We start from the raw sequence: 24,199 nt of genomic DNA, 5'->3' as shown, positions 1-24,199 counted from the left end.
GTACTGGCAATACTAAATTAAAAAGATTAAAATCAAAGTCAGGTCAAAGTAGTTTATTGTCATGTGAACAAAAACGTTTTCAAAGTACAACGGTTGGACAAAATATGCATGTGAATAAAATATATAGAAAAACGCAGCGATTCATGTTGCTTAACAATAAAGCGATAAGTTGCAAAAGAGACAATATAGAGACCGTTATTAATGTCTTTATTTATTTACACTAATGGGTGTAAATCCATGTATTAATCAATCTCAAAGCAATGATAAATAAAACGTCCTATATTTTATATATTATAATAAACAAAAGCATATAAACTGTGTCAGTCAATCATCATTTGCTTGCTGTTTCTCCACCCATTTCCCCCAGTGTTATTTCGCATCAGGGCGCGCCGCTCGAAGAGGGCGTACGTCACCATGCGCGTTCACAATTTCGAATTCTCGTAACACTTGCGTTTCTTTGCTGAACGTTCCACGTTAAAACGCGCATCCTTACGCAAACGGCGCATTTTCTAGTGTGAAAAAAGCGTCCCTAAATGTAACAGCAGCAGAAGATAGGAAAAGCAGAGAGTGCTGCGCTGCGCTATCCTTTACTTACTTTCCGGTAGGAGGCATCCAGCTCGGCTTTAACAACAGTCGCGTTGCTCGAAAGCGAAGAGAAACATCTTTAACACCTTTTCCGACTTTTATGAGGAACCACGAGAAAGCCGACAACCCCGTAGATGTATCGTTAAGGGGCCTGAATTATTATCATTTTATCGGATCTGTATTAACGTCCATGGGCTGATGCGGCGGCCATGGAAAGTCTCAGCTTCATCGATACCAACCGGCTCCGTATGAAGAAAATAAAGTGAACGATTAAATCCGTCCGATCGCGGCAGATTTTCAACTTTGCGCATACGAGATTGTTCAGGAATATGCTGATATGCACAGTTATAGACGGAATGTGTGCTCCGTATAATGTGTTTTAGGCTTTTTGGCGTTTTCGAACATCAGCAGCATTAACACTGGACTAAATTGGCAACGTCTTGTTTATGAAGTGTCTTTAAAAGGCATATTTGATGCTAAAAAGCGCACGTTTTCGTCCACAAGCCGTGGCTGACGACATCAGCTGACCACCATTGAATTCATCACATTTGAAGATATATCCCGTAGTTTACTGTCAATCGCATAAACAGCGAACTCGTTGGAGACCCAAATATTTGCTGGTGTGTCTGAGGAGTCCTGAATTTGAAGTACAAGGAGATCTCGGAGATGTCAGGCCGGCCTAGGACCACCTCATTCGCCGAGAGCTGCAAACCATTGCCGCAGCCTTCAGCCTTTGGCAACATGAAAGTCAGCCGTAAGTGACTATATCTCATCTCACATTTGATATCTTACATTTCCACAGCCAAACACAGTGAGGATAAAAACACCAAACGAGTTTGGATTCAATATATCTGATATATACTGTACAGTATGTGAGCATCTCTCATCTGATCTGTATCCTAATGCAATCCAGGCTGTCAAGGGATGGGCCAGGTCCTGTCGCTTATCATCAGATCTGCTCATTGTAAATTCATTTGCTGCATTGTGTACTGAGGAAATACCCTGCCAGGACATCACTGCACATCTCAGTAGTTTTATAGCAGGGATGTTGCGGTGGTACATCATCCCCTATCAGCATAAAACTATCATGGCTAATCTGATTTGAGATTCCTTTAGTGGGAGGTTTTTCTGATTTAAGATGAAAATTTTTGCTGGGAAGCTGCTACATTGCGTTTAAATGTATGCAGATTGCAGATGCTTTTTTACATACATGTGTGTTACTTGGCACGGCCATGACCATTGCTTTGCTGATGCAAGGCGCTACAGGAACCCAAACATATTACACTTTCAGACAACGTTGTAGCATCCTTGAATAGGTATTCATTTATGAATGTCTTCTCATACACCTATCAGGCATGGATAGCGAAAGCGATGCCCATTTCCATCTTTTGAACCCATGCCCCATGGTGTTTGATTGACAGGCCACACTCGTGAGCCCCAGCCCTGCTGGATCACTTATTTTCTGCACTAATGATGTATATCTCACCACCTCGCTCCTCAGTAACGGAGGATCAGAAGACTGTCGGTGACTCACCTCTGACTCCGCTTCTTTTCCAAATGTCTCTGTTGCCCACCTAGTCATGTACTATTAGGGGACTTGTAATGTCATTGTGGATCGAACATTTAGTCCGAGTCTTTGACTGACATTTGAACATTGGTGTGAAAGCACCACAATGAAAAGGCAAGATGTCATTTATGTGTTTTTTTTGTCTGTCATGCCATCTACAGTTGAATGATGTTAGCTTTAGTCATCATGTTAGGCAGTCTGGCTGTTTTAAGTTCCTTGAAACTATTATGATTGTCAGGGTTGGTCTACTAATCGACATTCATTCATCATTTGGAGTCAAACCATAAAAGGTGATGTGGTGGCCAGGAGGTATCTTTTTATAGAGGTTAAGGACTTATTTGCATCCTACTTCACACCAAAACCAGAGGAGGAAATAAGAAATGAGCCTTATTTTCATGATCTTATTTTCATAATGTTTTGTTGCAGTGCCTATCTGATATTATATTATATTATATACTATAAAAAACATATAATGTATTACAGTAATAATGAGAATCACCATAGAGAATCATCAGAACTACAAAAATGCTCAAAGGTAAAATGTCAGAAAACATCACAATAATGACACCTGAGAGCTGATGATTTTTGATTTTCGTGTGAAATGTCACCTGAACATGTTTGCATAAGAAAGAAAATTACTTGCATTTTAGCAGTCATTATGAGATCTAAAAGGTTTGTGGTGTAACACAGGCGTTGTGCATGCAGAAGATTCATGTATGGATTTCGGCAAGCATGCGGTCCTGATCAGCTGACTCCCGGTATCATTCGTACCAGCTGACTCATGCTGTTGCCATAGTAACACACAGACCTAAGGCAGCGTGACCTCCTCCGGGTGTGTCCTCATGAGGGGCTACACCTGAGTGTCTCTTTGTGAGATGTGCTCATTCGGGTCATGTGAGGAGCGAGGTCCGTTACTGAGGAGCGAGGTGGTGAGATATACATTCTATTCTATTCGCCTGTGTACAGACATGCTTGTCAGAGTACGTGCATAATAGCAGCAGGCTGCGTCTCATAGCTGTGAAATTAGCTCATGCTAAAGAATGTAAAAGTGTGAGACTATAAAACACACAGTTGTCAAACTCTAGTCCTGGAGGGCTACCCTTCTGCTGAGTTTAACTCGAGCTCTGATAAAACACACCTTAACTAACTAATGATAATAAATCTCTTTAGGGTTACGTGAAAATTACAGGCAGGTGTTGGAGCAGGGTTGCACTGTCACGGGACAGTGTCCCTTAAGGACTGCAGTTTCACAACTCTACAGAAAAGCATTTATAATAGCGATACGTTTTGTCAGAACAATGAATTGCTGGGAGTTATTTAAATATCACTCTTATTAGTAAATTGTTTTAGTTATAATAAATGATATAATAATTATAATATATACATAATTTAAAAGACTTAGAATATAAAATACACATTTTAAAGACTAGTCTAGACAGTCTATCTACTGTATATTTGAAATGGTTTTCATTTGTAAAACAAAAACATTTCTATTATAAGTATAAAAACATCTTTATTCTTATTTATAAATATAGATATTTTTACACATGCTTAGCCCTTGGATCTTAACCTTTTGTAGTTCAACAACCAATTTTCAATCCACAACAATAATTGAAGGCTTCCCTGCTCACAATCTCTACTAAAATATTCTAAAGCATAATTTGAAAGATGTATTTAAAAAAAATAACAAAATAAGTGCTATTGTATTGCTTGTTTTTCTTATTTTAAATAGAGATATGGCCCCTTTATCTGCCTATTATCTGTAGCAGGTATCAGTTACTAGATTAAAATCAGGGCGGATATATATTCTGTCAATCAAAAGAGGAGCAGAAAATGCATTGAATATCTGCTCTGTATATAGAAAATGTAAAAAAATGTCACCAGTTTGAAGTAACCATTTTATGAATTGATATCTCAAACACTTGAATTGTTATCTCTAACACCGTGTCTACACTGGGTGTCGTGACGTGCCTCATCCAGTGTGGACTAAATTGTGGATACTTTCCCGTGGCTCAGTGGTTATAGCATGGCGCTAACAACGCAAAGGTCATGGGTTCCATCCCAGTGCGATTGCACATAGTCAGAAACTAAATGTAAAGTACAATGCAATGCATGTCGCTTTGGATATACTAGCGTCTGCCAAATGCATAAATGTAAATTTAAAATAATGCGTTATATTGTCTCGTCGTGTAAGAGGCACCCTTGGAATTTGGTTGAGGCTCTTTTGTTGGAAAACACTGCTCTGCAATATTGAATTGGCTGGACACCACTCATTCTGAGCACAATCCCAATAAATAATGTTTTAAAATCCTTATCTAATAACTAATTGCAAACTACTAGAAAAGTAATTGTAATCGATTGGTCAAAAATAAATTATTTCTATAAAATTATTAATTATTATTTACCAGCATATTCTATTGCCAATTTTTTCTTTTCTATTCTATTCTTTTTTTTAAACAAATTTCTAACTAATTCTCCTCTTAGCAGTCAGGTAAAATATATTTTTGACTGGAGATTTAGTCATGTATTAAATGACTTGGTTTATCTAGCTTAATTGCTAGCGCAGTTGGTTTCTGAGCTGTATAGTGTCAGAAAAGCGTGATGGGTAAGATGATCTTGATAAGTAATGGACCGTGACTCAATTCAAATTCCATGCAAGTTATAAAGCAGAGATCTTTATGAGCTCATCACAGGAGTGCACACACACCCTCTGACTCATCACAACCATGCTGAACATGCACTATCTGCATTTATATTGATCACCTCACCTGCTCAACACACACACAAATGCTGATTGAATGTGATGATCAGAAATAAGCATGTGATTGTAACATTTTGCTTAAAAAAACTAACATTACTGTAGATAACAGTCTGTTCAACTTTATTTTATTAAATTCTATAAGTTGATTTTCTTGCACTGCTGAAATTGTATTTCATATTTCATCCCACATTAGTAAACTAATTTTGACATCTGGAAAATCTCTTAATAGGGGAAGTGTAAGTAGGATAGTATCAGTTGGGACTTTAAAATGATTATTTGAAACATTAAGAAATCAGACATTTGTTAAAATTGCTCAGCCAAACAAACTGAAATCATGTACAGCTTTAGAAATCAATACACACAAAGTATTTGTTAAATATGCTTTGTAGTCAGGCAGCTCATGCATTTCCATCGTGTCGTGTGGTCTGAATATTTAAATATATTTTCCATTTTCACGCTGTCAGGTGCTTGCAGAGGGGTGGGTAGGTATGATGAGGTGTGAAACGATGCGTGTTTAACTCACCCAGGTGAATGAAGCAGCTGTCCTGATATACACACACCATCTTACATCCACGCTCATAGTAACACCTCTTAAAATATCACTGTGATATTACACTAGACCCGTATGCTGCATGGATTCACCAATGCATAAACTAGTTCTCTTTTGTCTGTCTTTAGGAGATAAAGACGGCAGTAAGGTCACAACGGTGGCTGCGACCCCGGGTCAGGGTCCCGACCGACCTCAGGAGGTCAGTTACACGGACACAAAGGTCATCGGCAACGGCTCGTTCGGCGTCGTGTATCAGGCAAAGCTTTGTGACACTAGTGAGCCGGTGGCCATTAAGAAGGTTCTGCAGGATAAAAGGTTTAAGGTAAGATTGTGTGACAAACCAAAACAAGTTCAAGATTCTGTTGTTGATAACAAGGTATGATGTTTGCTAACTAGAAGCTAGTTAGAAATTGGTCAATGTACCGTTCTTGTTTTGTTGGTTTCATGCTAAAGTTGCTGGATTTTTACTTCAGTTATTGTATTTATCAACAAAGCCCCAGTTTAATTTGCAACATGATGTCAAAATTTTCCACTTTTATTAAAAAGGTCTTTAGCCTCTATTTACTAATCCCCTTTTTATTATAGAATGCCCACCTTTCCCAATAAAACCTATCTCTGAAAACAAGTCCTTTTTGTTACATTTTTGTATCTTCAAACGTTCACATTCCAGAGATAAAATAGATTGTTGCAATCTATTGCAAGTGCACCCAATAGTCTCCAGTCTTATTTTATTTCTTATGTCTATTTCTTTCTCTCCCTTTTTTCTCTCTTTCTATACATTTGCATATCAGAATCGTGAATTACAGATTATGAGGAAATTGGATCACTGTAACATTGTTCGTCTACGGTACTTCTTCTACTCCAGTGGAGACAAAGTAAGTGTCGTTCAGCTCAAACTCGTACCTCTTCATCTTACTGAAATTTAGATTACAGATCAATTTTATTTCTGTAATGCCATAATATAATGAGGACTTATTTAAATACTGTAATTTTTACACTATGGCAGCTTTTGTTGAGATTTACGCAAACATTTAGGCAAACAGGCATCTGCCAGACAAACAGATACAGTATTTACAGCAGCAGCGGTTCATGCCCTGCAGCGTTAACCTGGAGATGGTATTTCTGCTAATCCTGTGATAGCTGTTGCCCCAGAACCCACTGTCTGTCAAGACCTGTCACCACAGCAGGGGCCATTGACAGATCTCTAGAAAACTTTTAATTGATGGTTAGCCGGGTATAGAAGAACTGTTACCAGACCTATTTTTGTGTATGACATGCTCTGACTCCTGTTCTGTGTGTATAGAACAAGAGAAAGTGCAGACCTAAGGGAGTCCATTTTATCGGGAAGTTGTAGGATCATATAATGAGAACACAAAGCAGGTTTTATAAGCTACAGAAAACCTTTGCTGCTTTCATTTTGAGGAACATGTTACATCGGATGTACACTCAAAATCAGAATGCATTATGGGTAAAAAGTAGTGAACAAATGTAGGGAATGAGTTTGGAAAACACTACAAAATGGCGGAAACCGACTATATAGGAGATCGGGGCGAATTCAGACACAGCTATCATTTCCTTTTATATGCAGCAAACACTGGGCGAGATGAGCTTTATCACTCTCAGACATTTAACTTAAGGTCCCAAATGTACCACAAAATTGAACTCATTTAGCACTTACATCAACTTGTTTTTTTAGATCGTTCTGTGTGACAGGAAGCTTCTGTCGCGCTCTTCGGAAGCGTGACGTTTCATGTTATAAAAAGAACGAAGAAATATGTAACAACGAAAAGATATAGATACTCAAGTTACTCTAAAATGTTTGTAATTGTTTATTTGTGTATGTTGTGTGCATAAATATTGCTGTATTACCTCTCTCCGTGTTACTGATATTTTCCCCTGAAACAGAAACAGTCCACACACCTGAGATTCAGTATCAAATGTCATTAAACAAAGTCAGTGATGAAAAGCTTTGATATGAACTCTTGACATGAGCAGAACTGTGTACATTTATATATTTTATATTTTTTGTTTCAAAGAGTCGGTTGTATTGTTGACATAATCTTATCTTTTAAATTCAAGTGACACATTTTAGTAAATTCAACCCAAAATATTTTGACGTTTTAACTGCTGGATCAATAGTTGACTTACACATTGCACATAAAAATGAGCCTGCATTAGATTAAAGCCTAGTACCAAATGCGACCTTTGGGGGTTGTTTATAGGCATATCTTTATAAATAAGCGTGCCTCAGGCCACATAATAAAAGTGACTTGTTACATATTGAGTAATGTGGGTTCATCCTGGTTTCTTCACAAACGGCTGGCTGGGCGTCAGAACTTTCCGTAAACCTTACGCAATCTGAAATGTCAGGAGTCTGACCTCAAAGGAAAGCTTACATGCCAGCGCACCGGCAAGGGACTGTTGGTGTACGGTTACTCTTAGAATAGAGTAATTCTTATAGTGTCAGGGCAGCTCTGTGGTGACAGAATAAAAGCGCAAATAATTGGTCGCCCAAAATTCCAGATTTAATATAGCCTCTGTTAGTTTTTTCCATGTCTTTATGGTGTTTGAGAATGTTAAGTTGACTAGTTTAGTTAGCCCTTTTTATGTGTAGGGCTGTTTCACGATTAATCACGATTAATCACATCCTGAATAAAAGTTTGTTCTCATAATATATGTCTGTAAACTGTGCATATTCGTTTTGTCTTTATAAACACATACACTTTATAAGCACAAAATATAAAAACTAATAAATGTTTATATGTGCACAGACATATATTTTATGTAAACATATTTTTTTTAATCACGATTAATCGTTAAATCATTGTGTGTCAGATGAATTGAAGATCATGGTGGAACAACGGTGCAGATATCTCTTCGAGCATGTTAGTAACTTGTTGTGTTTACTGCTAGCTACCCGAATAAAAAGAGCATGAGGTATTTTGTCGAGGACTTCTGAAGTCAGCTGCATTGCTCCCTTGAGTACTGAGGGTTGTTTTCACAGTGACACAAGAGCTTGCTAAATATGTACAGCGGACACTGCGATGTATGGACCAATCATTTGCGTTTGCTTGCTGGCATAGAGTTACGTTTCTTGCCTACGAATAAAGGCATGTGGCTCTGCGTCTGTCTTCTAGACAAAGCAGTGCTGTTCTTACATGTAGATCCCCCATTCCAGCACCATGACATAGTGTCTGACTGCTGCGACCATGTCACAACTGCTGGACGGGGTCAGTTATGTAACTCTGTCCAGACAGAACGCTCAATCATTTACATAGAGAAAACGTATCACCACGCACACACCTGATGCTTCAGAAGTCATTGAAAGTTCATGGATTTCAGTTATCGCATTACTTCACTGGGGTGAAGTATGCAGTATGCAAAGAATACCAAGATGACCTGAAAAATATATATGCTGTCATGTTGTCTTCTTACATGTTGTCTTCATACATATTTTATTAAAGACTCCCTGTGATGAAAAATTTAGTTTATTGTTTATGTGTTAATGTGGTGTTTCTAAGGTAATTTGGGGCTATTTTGCATATTCATGTATCCAGGGATGGGGAGTAACGAAATACATGTAACTTAGTTGCGTATTAAAAATACCAAATTTGAGTAACTAACTTCATAAGTTACTTTCAAATGGGTGGTAATCAAATTACACTTACATCCATTTTAGATCACCATGGTGATTACTTTGAATCTTTCTGTCATTATTTCATTCAAACATTAAAGCGGCCATTCTTCGGCTGTTTTTGAAGCTTTGATTAGGTTTTTTGGGTGTTTAACAATGGATGTTCATATTTTTTGTTTAAAAAACACTTGTTATCTTACATATTTCAAGTCTATTGTTCACTGCTGTCCGTCGTCATACAAAACGATCAGCTTTTTCTGGTTTGAATAAAGTCCCTCCTTCCGAAACGCTCTGATGGGTGAAGCTGACCAGGTCTGTCGTGATTGGTGATTGGTTCCTCGCTTACAGCATGCGTATGAAGATGTCCCACCCATACCTTATCAGCTAGCTTTTCTTTACGGAAGGCCTCGCCACTTTTTTGGCATTATTCTTTGGGCGGATGTTATCCAAAAACTCTGAATAGTAACATCATTTACCCGGGAAGTAAAGCACTGTAGTCCGATTCCGGCCATTCTCTGTAGTCCTTGAAAAGCGAATTCTGTTAAAGTCAACATCTCGCTCGGCTTTGAACTTTGAGCTTTATCATTTTGCAGATATTATTTGCTATCACAGGGAATGGCGCCTTTAATATTGATTTTTGATGGTCAAAGATTAGTTTTGAGGGATATAATTATCGACCACAGGGGGACTTTAAGTAATCCAAATGGCTCCAGTGGGTTAATAATAAATGTCATTCAGAGTAATACGATAGATTTTGTGAGGGTTCGTAATTTGTGAGATTTGTAATTCGAGTTTATTTAGTGAAATTGAAACCAAAACGAGCACTTCGGAGTCCTAAATGATATATGGCAACAGACAAATAACTACAAATCTCATGAATCTCATAAATTTAATGAACTCTTTCCTGTACATCTTTATACATTATTTATACAGGTAACACTGTATCTTTAATTTCTAAGTAGGTGAATTTATTCTTCGGTTTCTCATCATCTTTTCTCTGTCACATACACAGAAGGATGAGGTTTATCTGAATCTGGTGATGGACTACGTTCCTGAGAACGTCTACAGAGTGGGTCGACACTACAGCAGAGCCAAGCAGCACCTGCCCATGGTTTATGTGAAGGTATCGTCTTTTGATAAATTCTCATAGTAAAACCTATTTAAGCTAGCGTGGTTTTCTGTGCTGGACCAGACTAGTTACTCCTCACTAGCTAGAGGAAAGTCACAGTACGTGAAACTTCTGCTGCGTTGAAGTCATTGTGTGTGTGTGTGTGTGTGTTTGTGTCTTTTCTCAGCTGTATATGTACCAGTTGTTTCGCAGCTTGGCGTACATTCACTCATACGGCATCTGTCATCGAGACATCAAGCCTCAGAACCTCCTGCTGGACCCAGAGACGGCCGTACTGAAGCTCTGTGACTTTGGAAGGTGTGCTGGGGAAATCTGAAAGTTCTGAGGGATTTGATACGACTCCACAACATTTGCTTGTAGATAAATGTGATTCGGGGGTCGAAAATCTATTATCTTGATTTATTTAGCTTGTCGTCACAGTCGATGGTAGTGTTATATGATCGATCCGCATGGGGTGTCTTTAATGGAATAGTTCATCTGCCAATGTTACGGCATTTTACCAGGATTCCAGTGTAAAAGTGGGTATTTCACAGATCAAATCCGACCATCCGTCCGCTGAAGCTTTGATCAAACTAATTTCTTTTAGGTTTGGTTCCTCTGAAACTTGATAAACTGTGTTCAGCTGTTTGGCAGTATATTGTTACATCTGTGAAGATAATGTGTATAACATCACTCCTAATAATGATGACTGTTTTGCTATAAACTCGCCTCGGAGTCATTTCCCGTTATCTCTAATTCTTTCCCTCTCTCTGATTCCTGCAGTGCTAAGCAGCTGGTGCGTGGTGAGCCCAACGTTTCCTACATCTGCTCGCGCTACTACAGAGCTCCTGAGCTCATCTTTGGAGCAACAGACTACACTTCCAGCATAGGTACTGTCAGGGGTTAAATTGGGATTTGTTATGTGCCGTGGCACTGGGGTTTTTTGAAGGGTGCGTATATGAAGCTTCAAAACTTTTTCATTGATAAACTATAAAAATTGAGAGAGCCTTTTGCTTTGAACAATAAAATGCTGATCAAATTCATTCTAGATTGCAGCACTTTACAAAGCTAAATTTGATGATGATAAAATCCTTCTGTAGGCCTGTGCCCTTTCCTTGTGTCAATATCAAATCAAATCAATATAGTTGGTACCGCACACACCATGAACAATCCGCTACAAATGCTTGAATTTGATGAAAATGACATAATTTGGAAGTAAAGTAATTATTCACAAACAGCTTGAAACGTTATAAAAGCAGGGCGCACCGGACGCATAAGGATCATCACTTCGGAATGGAACACAGGGAATGATTTCTGCACGCGCGTGGTTAATGTACAATCGCGAGTTGCATATAGATCTGTCTTTCCGTGAACGTCGGTGTAAGTTTATACACTGACAAAAAAGGGCAATTGTTACTTAAACTTGAGATTTATGCTAGGGCACAGCAGATGTATACTGGGGCATGACAGCTACAGCTCCATAACACCAGTAGATCCGCACCCATTCGGGGAGCAGAGCGAGGCGGTTAGCCTATGTGCCTGGGCTCCGCCCCGGACGGCCCAGGCTCAATTTAACCCCTGGGAACTGTATTGTAATCTCTTCACAGTTGTACTTGACGACTTTTGACCATTAAGGCATTCTGTTGTCGGATGTTCCGAAAATCTTCCAACTACACAGCAATTAAAGGAATAGGTCACCCATAACCTGGTTGGTTTTAATATCGCTAAGTAGAGCATTGAGCATTGCGTTAGCATCACAAAGGTTGAAGGTTCGATTCCATATGTACTGAAACAATAAAAAGCCTGAATGTTGCCTGATGGTGCTGTGGATAAATGCGAAAGATGTAGACACGTTTTCTTTGTTTGTCTTCAGATATTTGGTCAGCTGGCTGTGTTCTGGCCGAGCTGCTGTTGGGACAGCCCATATTTCCTGGTGATAGTGGCGTAGATCAGCTGGTTGAAATCATCAAGGTATAGAAGTGTGTGTATTTCTGAAATTACTTCTTTTTTAGATGAGATCAAATGTGGGCAGAAAAAATTGTTTTGTTAATTGCTTCAGGCACAGAGTACATCACGTAGAAATAGCACTGTACCCTTTTCTTTGAGGTTGTATTCTACTCTGTGAAAGTTTATTTAAAGAATTAACATGAGCCCTGTGAATCTTTTCCTCCAGGTGTTGGGAACACCTACACGAGAACAGATCCGCGAGATGAACCCAAATTACACCGAGTTTAAGTTTCCACAAATTAAGGCACATCCATGGACTAAGGTTGGTGTACAGTACATAATATTGTTGTACAGTACATAATTGTTGAAGTTTTGTTATTTTGTAGAGCATTTCTCCTATAATGTCTCTCTAAAAAAAATTTTGTTTACCTTACTGATGTTACTTGCTTTGACTAATAGTTTCTGCTAATGGCGTTTATCTATATGCAATGTTAATGTGTAATGTGTAGTGTAAAAGGTTTGTTGGTGTGTATGTTATTTGTTTTTGTAATATGTAATACATACTATCACTTTGCATAAAAAATCTTCCAAAATGCACAAATATACATGTACACAGACAGACCTCTCTGTCTTTATTGAAGTCTATTGAGTTTAATACTTAACTTTTTAATTCTTCACTTCTGATGTGTCTCCTAAGTTATCAATGTATTTATTTATACTAGTTTACTAGACCATTTTGCAAGATATAAACAACACCGGTCCAGAAGCACTTCCTGCTTCAGTTTTAATCTTTAGTCTTTTTTTATATAAAAAATATATAACATTTTTATATTATTAGTTCATATAAAGCACATATAGTTAATTCGGGACCTTAATCTATAGTGTGACTGTCTTAAAGCTGTTTGTTTAACATTAATTCAGTCCTCAATATTGTTTTGGTCGTATATCGTTCTAACATTTAAACTGAAATTGGACCAATGTTTATATTCTGGAAAACGGTTTCTACGCAAGAGGAATTTTTTATTGCCTAATGCAAGTATTGCCATGTTGTTGCGTGGTAGGTTTTCCGGCCACGCACCCCACCGGAGGCGATAGCTTTGTGTTCGCGGTTGTTGGAGTACACGCCCACGAGCCGGTTCACTCCTCTGGAAGCGTGCGCTCACACGTTCTTCGACGAGCTCCGAGAACCATCCCTAAAGCTTCCCAACGGGAGAGAAAGACCCGTACTGTTTAATTTCACTACACAGGGTATGTTTCATACACACAAGTACAACAGCATCATTTGTGATATACGCGTAAGCTGTTTTAAAGTATGGATCTTTAACTAAATGTTTTCAATAATTTGGCTTGGAACAACATCTATCCTCTCTGTACAGAGGTGGATTCAAAGCTTACCTGTTTAAATAGTTTCAATTCTATAGGTATTTGCACAATAGTGAGTGATAGTCGTTCTGTCTGTTGAATTTGTTCCCCAGAGTTGTCCAGTAACCCCTCGCTGACCTCCGTTCTCATCCCCGCGCATGCTCAGAACCAGGTGGAAAACTCTGTTGCCTCAGCTGGGACAGGTAATTTCTTTCATAAATCACAAGATGTGTTCATCAAGTCGAGTCGCCTCTTACATGTGAATGTCTCTCTGTTGTGTTTCAGGTGCCAACAGTGGCGATCGTGGTCCAAACGCCAACGCTGCCTCTGTTGCCCCCAATCCTTCAACTTGAACCCGCTCAAACGTAAACGGGTCGATTTCACGCTGCTGCTTTTTAACTACACCCACTCGCCGGAGTCTAGGGCGTGGCTAAAACACAACGAAATTCTCACATGATGGAAATACCAATCAAACCTTCCCCCGGTCCTTTTTTGTTTTTATTATTATTTTGTATTTATTTGCTGTAAAAAAACTGTAACGAGGTCTTGAAAACATCACCTCAGGACTATGAGGCGATGTTAAATGATAATATATATATCATATATAAGATGTATGATGTATATATATATATATATATATACACACTCTTATAAACAGTCATACCTACAAATCTCTTTTCACATGTCTACTTTGACATTTTTTAAGGAAAATCTGTACACTGTCGCTGTTGCTCTTTTGTAAGCGTAACAAAAGTCGACCCCCGTTCCTGTTGATATCACCGGCACTCGGCCAACAGGCACGAAGATGGGTCTGTTCGTAATATGACTGCTTTCGAAGCGATGTTACAGGTGGCGCAGGACCGCCCAGGCTGGCTGGGTAGGGCCTAGAGCTTCAGCTTCAAAAGATACCAGAAAGCTGGCCTCTGATTGGTCCAACTCCAAACCAATGACCCAATCCCAGAGCAGCTCATCGGCACGGACAGATTCCCAGGTCTTGTGTACATTCAGTGGGCTATGTGAAATAAATGCTAATGACTTTGGCCTTTCCCTCAGTTTCGGGCGGATATGTGTGCTTAAATTGTATGCTGCTGTGTACATACATGTATCTTTCAAACCCTCCATTTTTTTTCTCTTCCACCTTCCTGTCTTGCCTACTTCACATTGTATAGTCATGCTGTACTTCACAAACGTGTCGTCGCAGCACATACACATACTCTCGAAATATTTCCCGTGCGTGTGCAAGCATGCTGTATGTCTATAAATACTGTATATGCTGATTCTTGAACCGTTAGTGAGCTAAAAGAATAATAGCACGAATATGATAATCAGGATTAAAGACACAAACAGGTTTTCCTTCTCATAGAGCCAAATCCCAGCAACAATGAAGATGTTAGAGTTTCTATGTCTTGAATTCTCTCCATAACATTGTTTCAACATTTAGCAGGGAGGAGTGACTCGGAACCGATGAACCCGATAACCATGTGGACTGTTCAAATGTTTCCAACAAAAAGATAAGCAGGATGTCTCGAGCGCTTTCTCCTGAGCACATTTGCCTCCGGTTCTGTTGGGTATTCTTCATGGTTCTCTTTAGCACTCCCTTGTGTTTGTGCAAGTGTAGCACTGCGTTCACTGCTGTTTTTTCTAATCATCAGCACCAAAAAACAACTTCAGGCTGTTTCTGTATCTCCCAACAGTGCTGTCACAAGAATATGTCCCTATACCCGACGTTGTTTGCCTCTTAGCAAAATAGTTTTTACCATTTGTTCAAAGAACTGTTATCAAGACGTTCACCTATTGTATGAATATTGAATGTGATATTGTATGAACGTATTACCTTTATAACTATAGTATTAAAATATGAATTTGTTTGAATGATCTATGCTTGGCTGATAGAAAGAATCTTCTGAACTCTGGCTCAGGTAAAGCTGACCACTGACTATTTTGTTCTTCTTTTTTGTACTTTTAACTTCGTGAGAACGATTTTTGTTATCAGTCCTCTTATTAGAAGACTTCGTAATGGCTTTTAAACATCACTGGTTATCTCTTTTAGAGATGCGCATATTTACCGGAATTTTTTTATTTGGCTTTTTATTATTTTAAAGGAGAAGCGAAAACAGTGACACGTCTACAGTATTAACTCATATTAGGCAATAATTGTTTCTTTGTTTTTTCAGCTGTAAAACACTTAAAGTGAGTGCTGTCATGTAGCACTGTAAAATGTTTTTGAAGTATCCAAGCATTGCGTCATGTTTCCTCAGCAGTTTATTTGACATTTAGAAGTTACGAGATGCACAAACGTCTAATAAACGGGAAATAGAAATACTCATAAGTGTATGGTTCAGGTGTGAGTATCAACAAAGGAACTAAATATAAAGTAAACATTGCTATTATCAGAATGTCAATGACTTTTGTTTCGCAAATTCTGGTTTGTTTGTTTGTTTGTTTTTCTATTTAAGATTTACGCTAGACGTCTCTTGTACATACTCAAAGTGCATTCTGTCTTCTAAATGTTCACTGAAGTAGTCACCCGGTACTGTACTGCATTAAATAAAGTAGGTAGCCTTTACACCATCAAAATGGTTTCTTCATTGCTAAAAGTCTGTTTTCTTGATGGATAAGGGTACCAAAAGACAAAAGAATATGCTAGTTTTGAAATAGCAAATTATGAATCAAATGTGTCCTTTTCTTATAAATAGTTGTTAAGTTTGTAGGGACAGTTCACCCAAAAATGAAAATTCTGGCACCATTTATTTGTCCCCCAACTTGTATAAATGTTTTCCCTGATAAACAAAGAGAAAGATATTTGGAAGCAATTTTCAGTTCTGGTACATCACTGACTACCATAACAATTAAAACGGTAGTCAAAGGTCCACCGGAATTGTTTGCTTTCCTAAATTCTTCAAAATATCTCATTTTGTGTTCATCAGAATAAAAGAAAACATATAATTTATATGTACAATATACAGTTATTTTCTACTATGGTCATTTACACAGGTTTGTTACAACTTGAGGGTGAGCAAAAGGTGACATAATTTTTCATTTTGGGGTGAACTATTCCTTTAATACATTGTTGTTGCTTAATTGAATATGGGATAGATTATAAATGCATATATATATATCATAGCTTTACAATTTTCTTTATAGCTGTACATGTAACAATAGGTAAGCTCAAGTTAACAATTCAGGGAACCAGGGAGACTACAAAGGATTTATGTTATCAAAACAAAATCGAGAAAAATGTAAGTTTACCAAACAAACATAAGTGATGCAACAGTACAAGTGTTGCAGTCAAATAATGACAAATGAATGTTGCATGACCTCGGTAAACTGATTGTTATACTAAAATGATTTCACCAGACATTGTATCATATTTGTTAACAACGCATTTGTCAAAAAATGTTTCATTATCTAGTTACACAAGAAATGGTGGGGTGGGGGGGGGGCTGCGTTTGTTCTTTGTTTTTTTCAGATGTCCTTCAAAATAAACGCTTGCAAACTATTTTTCCCATCATTAGCTATTGATATTTTATATATTTATTTTATTTTAGCAATATTAAACATTTAAGTCAATAAAGCGGGACACAGATGAAAAACTGCGAAACCGAAACAGGTTCAGAACATACTTTTAAATCGCTCTGCCAGTTTGTACACTCACATTCAACATAAGATACATCAAGAGACACATTTTCCAACCTTCCACTGAAAGTGTCTCAGTCGTCTTGTGTCCACAGACCTTCACTTCCATCCTGCTGGCAAGTCTGATATTTATTAACTTGTGTTGTTTAATAAATATTTTTTACAAATATAAGCTAATAGATCCCATGGCTGTTCAATGTATAAATGTATACCGTTCCAGTACAAAACCGACGTATTTTTGATCCACAGAACTTAAACCTCGAGATATAATGAAGTTGTTTTTCAATGTTTGTCTGGCGATGGTCTTCGCCCGTGGTAAGCCTGCACATTTTTTAAACTGCAACTATAGTGCACTCATATTTTGTATTTTTTACATTTTGTCTTTCTTTTTGTCTTCCAGACCTTTTTCGCATTTCTTTCACGGGACATGCGTTACAATGCAACCTGTGTATCTCTGCAGGAATTTTAGACCGTTGCAGTCCATCGGTGCAGACTTGCCCTCCAAACATAAATACCTGCGGAAACGTCAAGTTTAACGTCGGTTTAATAAGTGAGTTTGGTCATTATTTAGAACGCGAGCACTCTTTAAAAGAAAGTTATCTGTCGTGCTTTAAGGTCCCTTGCACAACAACGCTCTTTCTAGTGCAAAAATGTTCAGACTATTAAAAATGTGAAGGTTTCTTTTTATAAAATGGTTCTTATATGGCGTCACTGCAAAGAACCATTTTTATTTTTTAGTTGCACCATTCCGGCCATAAATGACTCATTCGACCCATTGAAACAATGCAGCCAACAAGTGTAAAACCTACGCCTTTGTAAAGCCTACCCTAACTTTCTGTGCAGGTTCTCCTTCGTTCCGTTCCTGCATGAAGAGAACGTTGTGCTGGAACTTCATCCAAATGGCGAACGTGTCGGCTGTCTGCTGCACTACTGACCTCTGCAACTGAGCAAATAGCCCATTCATCACCTGTCGTCAAGTTTATCTAAAAATATAATCTCGGTCAATAACAAACCAATAACACGATGATATATTAAAGGGATTTGAATTGTTTTCTATACAGAGAAAGTGGCTGAAATTAACATTTTGTCAAACGTGCGTTTACGATCAAAATTTCATGTTATTTATTGGGACCACAGTACCTACATATTTACATGAATTAAGCTTGAATTTAACTCCAAATTTCAGTGCAACTATTACTGTGAACTCTTCCACAAATTGTTTTGAGACAAATGTGACAAATAATTAATAATAGTAACAATCATGTAAAACGAATTTTCACACGGCAATCCGAACATCTGCGAATGTACAGAAGTAAACAACTCTTTCTGACAACTCACTAGCTAATCTGTTCTTCCATCTGTCTGTAATTTAGATTACTCGATCGGTCATGAATAACTTTTTTTAAAGAATCTGTCTTACAGCGCATGTCCCTTGTTGCTTTTTTCTTGTTATTTAGACGCTTTCAATAAAACAAACTCCAGAACAGTGTCACTGTGAACTCAGACACAATGCTGGTAGAGTGATACCACAACTTTGATAAGCGTGAAGATTAATATATAATAAGTTATTGTTTAAGACAACATGTTAATTAGAAAAAAATATATAATATAATAGGCTTAATTATAGTTTAGAAAGTAGGCTAAGTAGGCTTCTGTCACAGTTCAAATAGACTTTGATTGTCAGAAAGGTTTTGATGGCGCCATCTACTGGACAGAAATAGCAGCATCGCATGATAAAAGTTGGTTCAAATGCTTGCTCTTAGTGTTAAGTAGGCGGCTATCACCTCGTTTAGGACCCCTGTACAATTTTTAATAAGTTATGTAAACAGTAGTGATGAAGAAAAGTACATCGAATTTAATAGCCCACTCAAGCGGTGTATCTTAAAATACTAAACTACTAAACTTGTCTAACATCCACTCCCGCATTGAGGATACGCTTTATAACGTGCTTTTACGTTAAACGGAGTCAATTTATTACATGTAGGTCTATCTGTTTATTCTTTTTGTTTTAATTCCAATTCAATTTTTCATTTATGTTGTTTGTGTTATTGTATGTTGCTTTAAGAAAAATCCCCTTTAAGTGCTCCTTTCCTTTATCAGCGTTTTCTTTGTCACTGCGGTCTATTCACTGAAGAATAATCTTCTTAGCAATTTCCTTCGTGTAATTATTACAGTAGCATATGTCTTACTATTTTTAAACAATTTTTTATATTTCACTTTTTTAGTTTTTAGGCCTAAATGAATACTGTGGAAGATATGACACTTTCTGCAGACCACGTTGTGGAATAATATAAAATATTTGTCTTGGTTATAGATGGCCTATACTGTAGGCTACCAATGTGACAGGGCAATTTAATTAAAAGATTTATATAGCAAAACTATATGGAAAATTTAATAACGAGTCATAATTCTATAGACCAGTTTCGACGGGGTCCAGGTTAATAAGTCTTCAGATAATTATAGGAGAGTTACGATTTATCACTGTCAAATGGGTCTGTTATGTTATGCGTCCCATTTTCCAAATACGCTTTTCATTTGGAATAAATTGTGTGGAAAAGGAAAACGAAAAAGAAAAATGTTACATTTAAGAAAGAATACTTTTTATTTTTCACTAATAAATATTTGGTCTTTCAAGGCACTTCCAACATAAGGCCAATAAGTACTTCTTCGTCATGGGACGGATAAGCTCAGTTGAAATTGATCTTAAAACTGTTTACACGTCTACCTGCTCTACAAGAGCACGTCAATATACAACAGAGAATAAAAAACTAAAATATACAGGAGTTTACTTTCCATTCTTTTTCCTTTCTGAGGAATGTTTTCGAGATTTACGGACTTGATAATTATTCAATGTAACAGATGAAAAAGGTAATACTTTGCATTACAGTGCTAATGTTACAAATATTGCCTAATAGTACAATTCATTATTAAATTAACAACTATGGGTAAGCATTCCTTCAAATTATTACACAAGAATTAGTATTACTCAGAATTAAGTTAGGATACTTTTAGAGTAACATAAACACTATAATGTAAAGTATGACCAAAAGGGCTCCAAAAGAATAACCTGCCCTTTGATTTGACTTTGTTACACCAGAGTAGGTTATATTTGCGCGCATGGTGGACATAATTTAAAGTCTCTAAAGCATTCCGAGTTTGGAAGAAGCCATCGGGTAAAAGTTTTTAGGATAAATAATACATCCCATAAGACACAGGTCCGTTGAATAGTCCCGGCATCGGTAAAGGCCGTGGGAAAGAGCCTGGTGGTCCATACAGAGATGATGGCGATCCCAGAGGGAACGGCAGCGCGAACGGTGCCAGAATGGGTTTTGAGGCGCATTTGAACTTTTCCAGCTCGGCCTCCTGGAGTCTCTTGGCCTTCGCTCGCCTGTTCTGGAACCAGATCTTGACCTGAGTCTCGGTGAGGTTGAGGGAGTTGGAGAACTCGGCCCGTTCGGCGATGGAGAGGTACTGTTTCTGTCGGAACTTGCGCTCGAGAGAGAGCAGCTGGGAGGTGCTGAAGGGCGTGCGGGGCTTTCTGTTTGTCTTGTGCTTGCGTAAGGGGCACGCCGTTGGGCTCGGGTGACCTGGAAAACATGAAGGGAAAATCCTTTAGTTTATTCGAAACATCTCTGTGTTTACATTTATTTTCCCATCGTATTTATTTTCAGGTTTCCTTTCAGTTTCCTTCTTGCGTTTTTGCATGTTCAACAAAACAACAACTAAAACTTGCGAAACATTTTTTATGTTTTGGGGTTCAACAACAAAAGCAATAACAAGAAATATTAACGCATTAGCCTATATATGTATTGCTACAAAAGTTGCAATCTATTAACATTGTTATCAACGAATAGACTTGTGTGCATGCATACCAATCAATACCTCTAATATTGTAGCCTATAATAAATGATATAATAAACTATATTTAGTAGCATATATTATAACAAGAATTGTAGCATGGCTTATGCATTAGATCGACGTAAAAACAAAGGAGAATAAATCCAAAAATAACTGCAAGATAATTGTTGTTGCTTTGCATGTTTACGCTCTTAAAAACAATATTTAATTACATGAAATGCGTAAAATACTTACGATGTGGAGACGCAAAAGATGACGAGTTTAACCAAGTGCTCTGTTCCTTATCGCTCAATTCTTCACTTTCCTCCTGTAAGCTGTCCGACGCATTTGACAAACTGTCCACAGAAACTTTCGTTTTCTCCCCAAAGTAAGTCCGTAATAGGTCCGGTCCCAGTCTCTGGGGGAAAGGTTGCTGGAGAACCGGAGAGCACACGACCTGGCAGGTTGACTTCGCCATCAGGGATTCGACACTGAACGGCAAGCAGTTCTTCTTGATTTTATGTCCCGTGTCAGTGGTCATGTCCTTCGGCTTTTGACTCTCCTCGCCTTCCGAGTCCGATTTCTCGTGCGCTGTCGTTTCACGGGCAACGGGTCCCTTTGGAGAATTCATCGTAAACCATTAGCCGCAAGTTGTTGCTTACACGGTCACGTCTCACCAACTTCTAATAGACTGTCCTGACCCGCCTCAGTGCACTTATAAGAGTACACAAACTGCGGTCCGCCAATCAGCGCGTCCTCTTGACCAGGTGACTTCTGACAGCCTCGATCTGATTGGTGGCCAACTTCCCTTGGGGGACGTTCGGACCAATCACAAAGAAAACCTTTAGAAGTCATGTGGCCAGGTTGACACCGAGACATCAAGGGGATATCGAGAAAAATGAGTACTTAATCGCGGATGTCTTGCTGAGATGATGTATAGACGGCCTCGGGGCGCTTGACTCTTTGGGGCACAAAGTAGACCAATTTTAGCCCAATTAAACAGTGGGGAAGCTCTCAAAGTATCTGTATCCGACTGTTAAGAAGCCATTGAAAAGACACAATGGATTTATTCCGCACCGAAACTTTTGTCAAAGGAGTTCACAGCACACACGAAAATCTTGTTCGCTAAAGTCAGCTTGTGCAGGTAAAATAAATCATCTAGACATAAGCCTTCATACATATATTTTTAAAATAATTAGTTTAGGCTATTCATATTAAAAACGAAGTTCGTTTTAATAGCAGACATGTAGAAAAGCAAAAGAAACTCTTACCATTAGTCGTAGGAAAACATTTCTGAGCTATATGGAAACTATTCATGGTTCCTTTATTGAGAGAAGCTTTTGTGAAGGCAGAAATTGATTCGAAAGGGCTGTAAGTTACACAATACTCAGGCAATTTAAGGCATGTCACGGGCTTTTAAGGTTACAAAAGGCTCAGCTGAGAGGCGAGCGCAGTTTTCTTCTCTCTCATTTAGAGAGCCAGACGAGCTGCGTTTTGCGAGGCGCCAGTGACGGTGGGATCAAAAGCGAAGGTACCTCGAGGAGGAAAAGGCAACAGTTTAACTCCACTTAACCAATTGTCCTCGAAATATGTAGTCCTGCAATAGCTGCGAGGCCCAGCGGTGACGTCAAGAAAATGAACTATTACTTTTCCAAAGCACAACAGAAAAGTGCTCATGGCAAGTTTGGAAAAACTCGCTTATCTTTTCAAAACAACACATGCACATGGACACAATAAAACAACTAACCGACCACAACAACAGGATAATAACAACAACATTCGTATGAATATTAATAACCGTATTATTATGCTATTATTACTATTATTATTAGTTTATTATTATTATTATTAATAATAAGTGCCTTAAAAAATCTAAATATGAATAAATCAAGCAGTTAATGATAGTATGTTTTTTTTCAAACTTAAAGAGCTGAATTAAATTGATGTTTGATCATTATTCAGACAAATAATCCCGAGGTTGTGAATTCGCTTAGACTTTTCCAGCCGACTGTTTATTGCGCATTCTTGGCGGCACCTTGAACCGATTTGGCAAGACGATCTCAGACACTCTTAATATTCTCTAAAAGCCAAAGGCTGCCCTTTACGAGTGACAGATCTGTCATGTTGGATATCATATCAGACTCACTGGTGTCCCCGCACCCAAGCCAACAATCTAAATAATGGATTTTTTTGCGCCAGGGAGATCGATTACTAGTCTACTTTTTAATACCAGGGAGTTCATGTTAACTCGGTTGGGATATATGTACAAACCGAAACATTAGCTTATCCAGTTAGATTTGATTTCTTTAGCATATTAGAGATGCTTCCATGATGCTTCATTGGTTTTAGATCCTCTCAAAATCTTTCCCAAAGATTCACATCTTGCAACAAAATGCAACCTTTAGATCGAATCCTAATTCGTATTTGTGTGTATGCACTAAGCTGTTTACATTTACCAATACACAAACCCAATGATACCAACACACGATCCTCGATGTTCTCATTACGACAAAAGGATGTGGTTTCTATCAACAGTCTCTCTCAAGGTCGGACTTCTGCGGGCTGCGTAATTTATTTAGCCAATAACAGCTCTTTTCACATGGAGTCACTTCCAATCATTTTCAAGCTTGGTTGAAACCACTCAGTCAGTTCATAAAACCAGAGGCCAAGTCAAATTTAGCAGCATCGGAGTAGCGCTCAACCAACTTTTAATGTTGGTCGTTTTGTGCTCGACATTCCATGAATTCTCATTCTATTCGTGTATTTATGAGTCTAAACATATATCTGTTTTCACTAATCATCCATTCAGATCATAAACATCTGCTCGGTTGCAACACATGCGTTTTAATTTATGACACATTTCAGTCCCTTTTGTCACACAGACCTATAAAAGTTAGAGCAAATTTATCAAAGATCATGAAGATATTGGAAGCAATGTCATTTTTTAAATAAAATTATAAAATGTTCTTTTGGTTACTTGCACTAAAGTTCTAGATTGTTTTTCAGAAGCACTGTTACGCTACAGGTTGAGACAGAAACAGTGACTAATGCTTGTCAAAGACAGACAGAGTGATAAGAAGTTGAACAATAAGAATTTAGACGGATGGCAGATTAGGTGTTTATTCTCATTTTAGGAACTCCTCATTGAAACCCACAAATAGACAATTTGTTACGTTGTGGTATTTTTCAGGTGTTTTAGTTTACATTTAGTG

The 24,199-nt window shown here is 38.1% G+C and overlaps 2 protein-coding genes across 3 annotated transcripts; one reads left to right on the top strand and one right to left on the bottom strand.

Annotated features, from left to right (window-relative positions):
* Positions 1 to 557: 557 nt before the first annotated feature.
* Positions 558 to 15,384, top strand: gsk3bb (glycogen synthase kinase 3 beta-b). The gene is made up of 11 exons (XM_079463159.1): positions 558 to 1,339; positions 5,592 to 5,785; positions 6,255 to 6,338; positions 10,110 to 10,220; positions 10,393 to 10,523; positions 10,989 to 11,095; positions 12,079 to 12,176; positions 12,379 to 12,474; positions 13,214 to 13,400; positions 13,628 to 13,717; positions 13,800 to 15,384. Exons 1-11 carry the CDS (start codon positions 1,252 to 1,254, stop codon positions 13,865 to 13,867), a joined length of 1,254 nt encoding a protein of 417 aa, XP_079319285.1. The 5' UTR covers positions 558 to 1,251; the 3' UTR covers positions 13,868 to 15,384.
* Positions 15,385 to 19,730: 4,346 nt separating this feature from the next.
* msx1b (muscle segment homeobox 1b) lies at positions 19,731 to 22,376 on the bottom strand. 2 transcript variants are annotated; one of them, XM_079463446.1, is made up of 3 exons: positions 22,259 to 22,376; positions 21,243 to 21,603; positions 19,731 to 20,737 (listed from the first exon to the last, which is right to left on the bottom strand). In XM_079463446.1, the coding sequence occupies exons 1-3, from the start codon at positions 22,259 to 22,261 to the stop codon at positions 20,334 to 20,336; spliced, it is 768 nt and encodes a 255-aa protein (XP_079319572.1). In that variant the 5' UTR covers positions 22,262 to 22,376; the 3' UTR covers positions 19,731 to 20,333. The 2 variants fall into 2 exon arrangements, with proteins under 2 accessions (XP_079319572.1, XP_079319571.1); XM_079463445.1 differs by lacking the exon at positions 22,259 to 22,376 and having other exon boundaries at positions 21,243 to 21,680.
* Between the last annotated feature and the right edge of the window lie 1,823 nt (positions 22,377 to 24,199).

This window comes from Barbatula barbatula, assembly GCF_947034865.1.
Source record: "Barbatula barbatula genome assembly, chromosome: 8".
In the NCBI taxonomy this organism is placed as follows: Eukaryota; Metazoa; Chordata; class Actinopteri; order Cypriniformes; family Nemacheilidae; genus Barbatula; species Barbatula barbatula.
This window is presented reverse-complemented; position numbering and strand designations above follow the sequence as displayed.

Bases quoted from the DNA above. Each gene is read 5' to 3' on its own strand.
- gsk3bb (XM_079463159.1), top strand. From the start codon at position 1,252: ATGTCAGGCCGGCCTAGGACCACCTCATTCGCCGAGAGCTGCAAACCA. The intron at 10,221-10,392 runs GTATCGTCTTTT...GTCTTTTCTCAG, and splicing joins TGCCCATGGTTTATGTGAAG to CTGTATATGTACCAGTTGTT. The intron at 10,524-10,988 runs GTGTGCTGGGGA...TGATTCCTGCAG, and splicing joins AAGCTCTGTGACTTTGGAAG to TGCTAAGCAGCTGGTGCGTG.
- msx1b (XM_079463445.1), bottom strand. From the start codon at position 21,618: ATGAATTCTCCAAAGGGACCCGTTGCCCGTGAAACGACAGCGCACGAG. The intron at 20,738-21,242 runs GTAAGTATTTTA...CATGTTTTCCAG, and splicing joins ATCTTTTGCGTCTCCACATC to GTCACCCGAGCCCAACGGCG.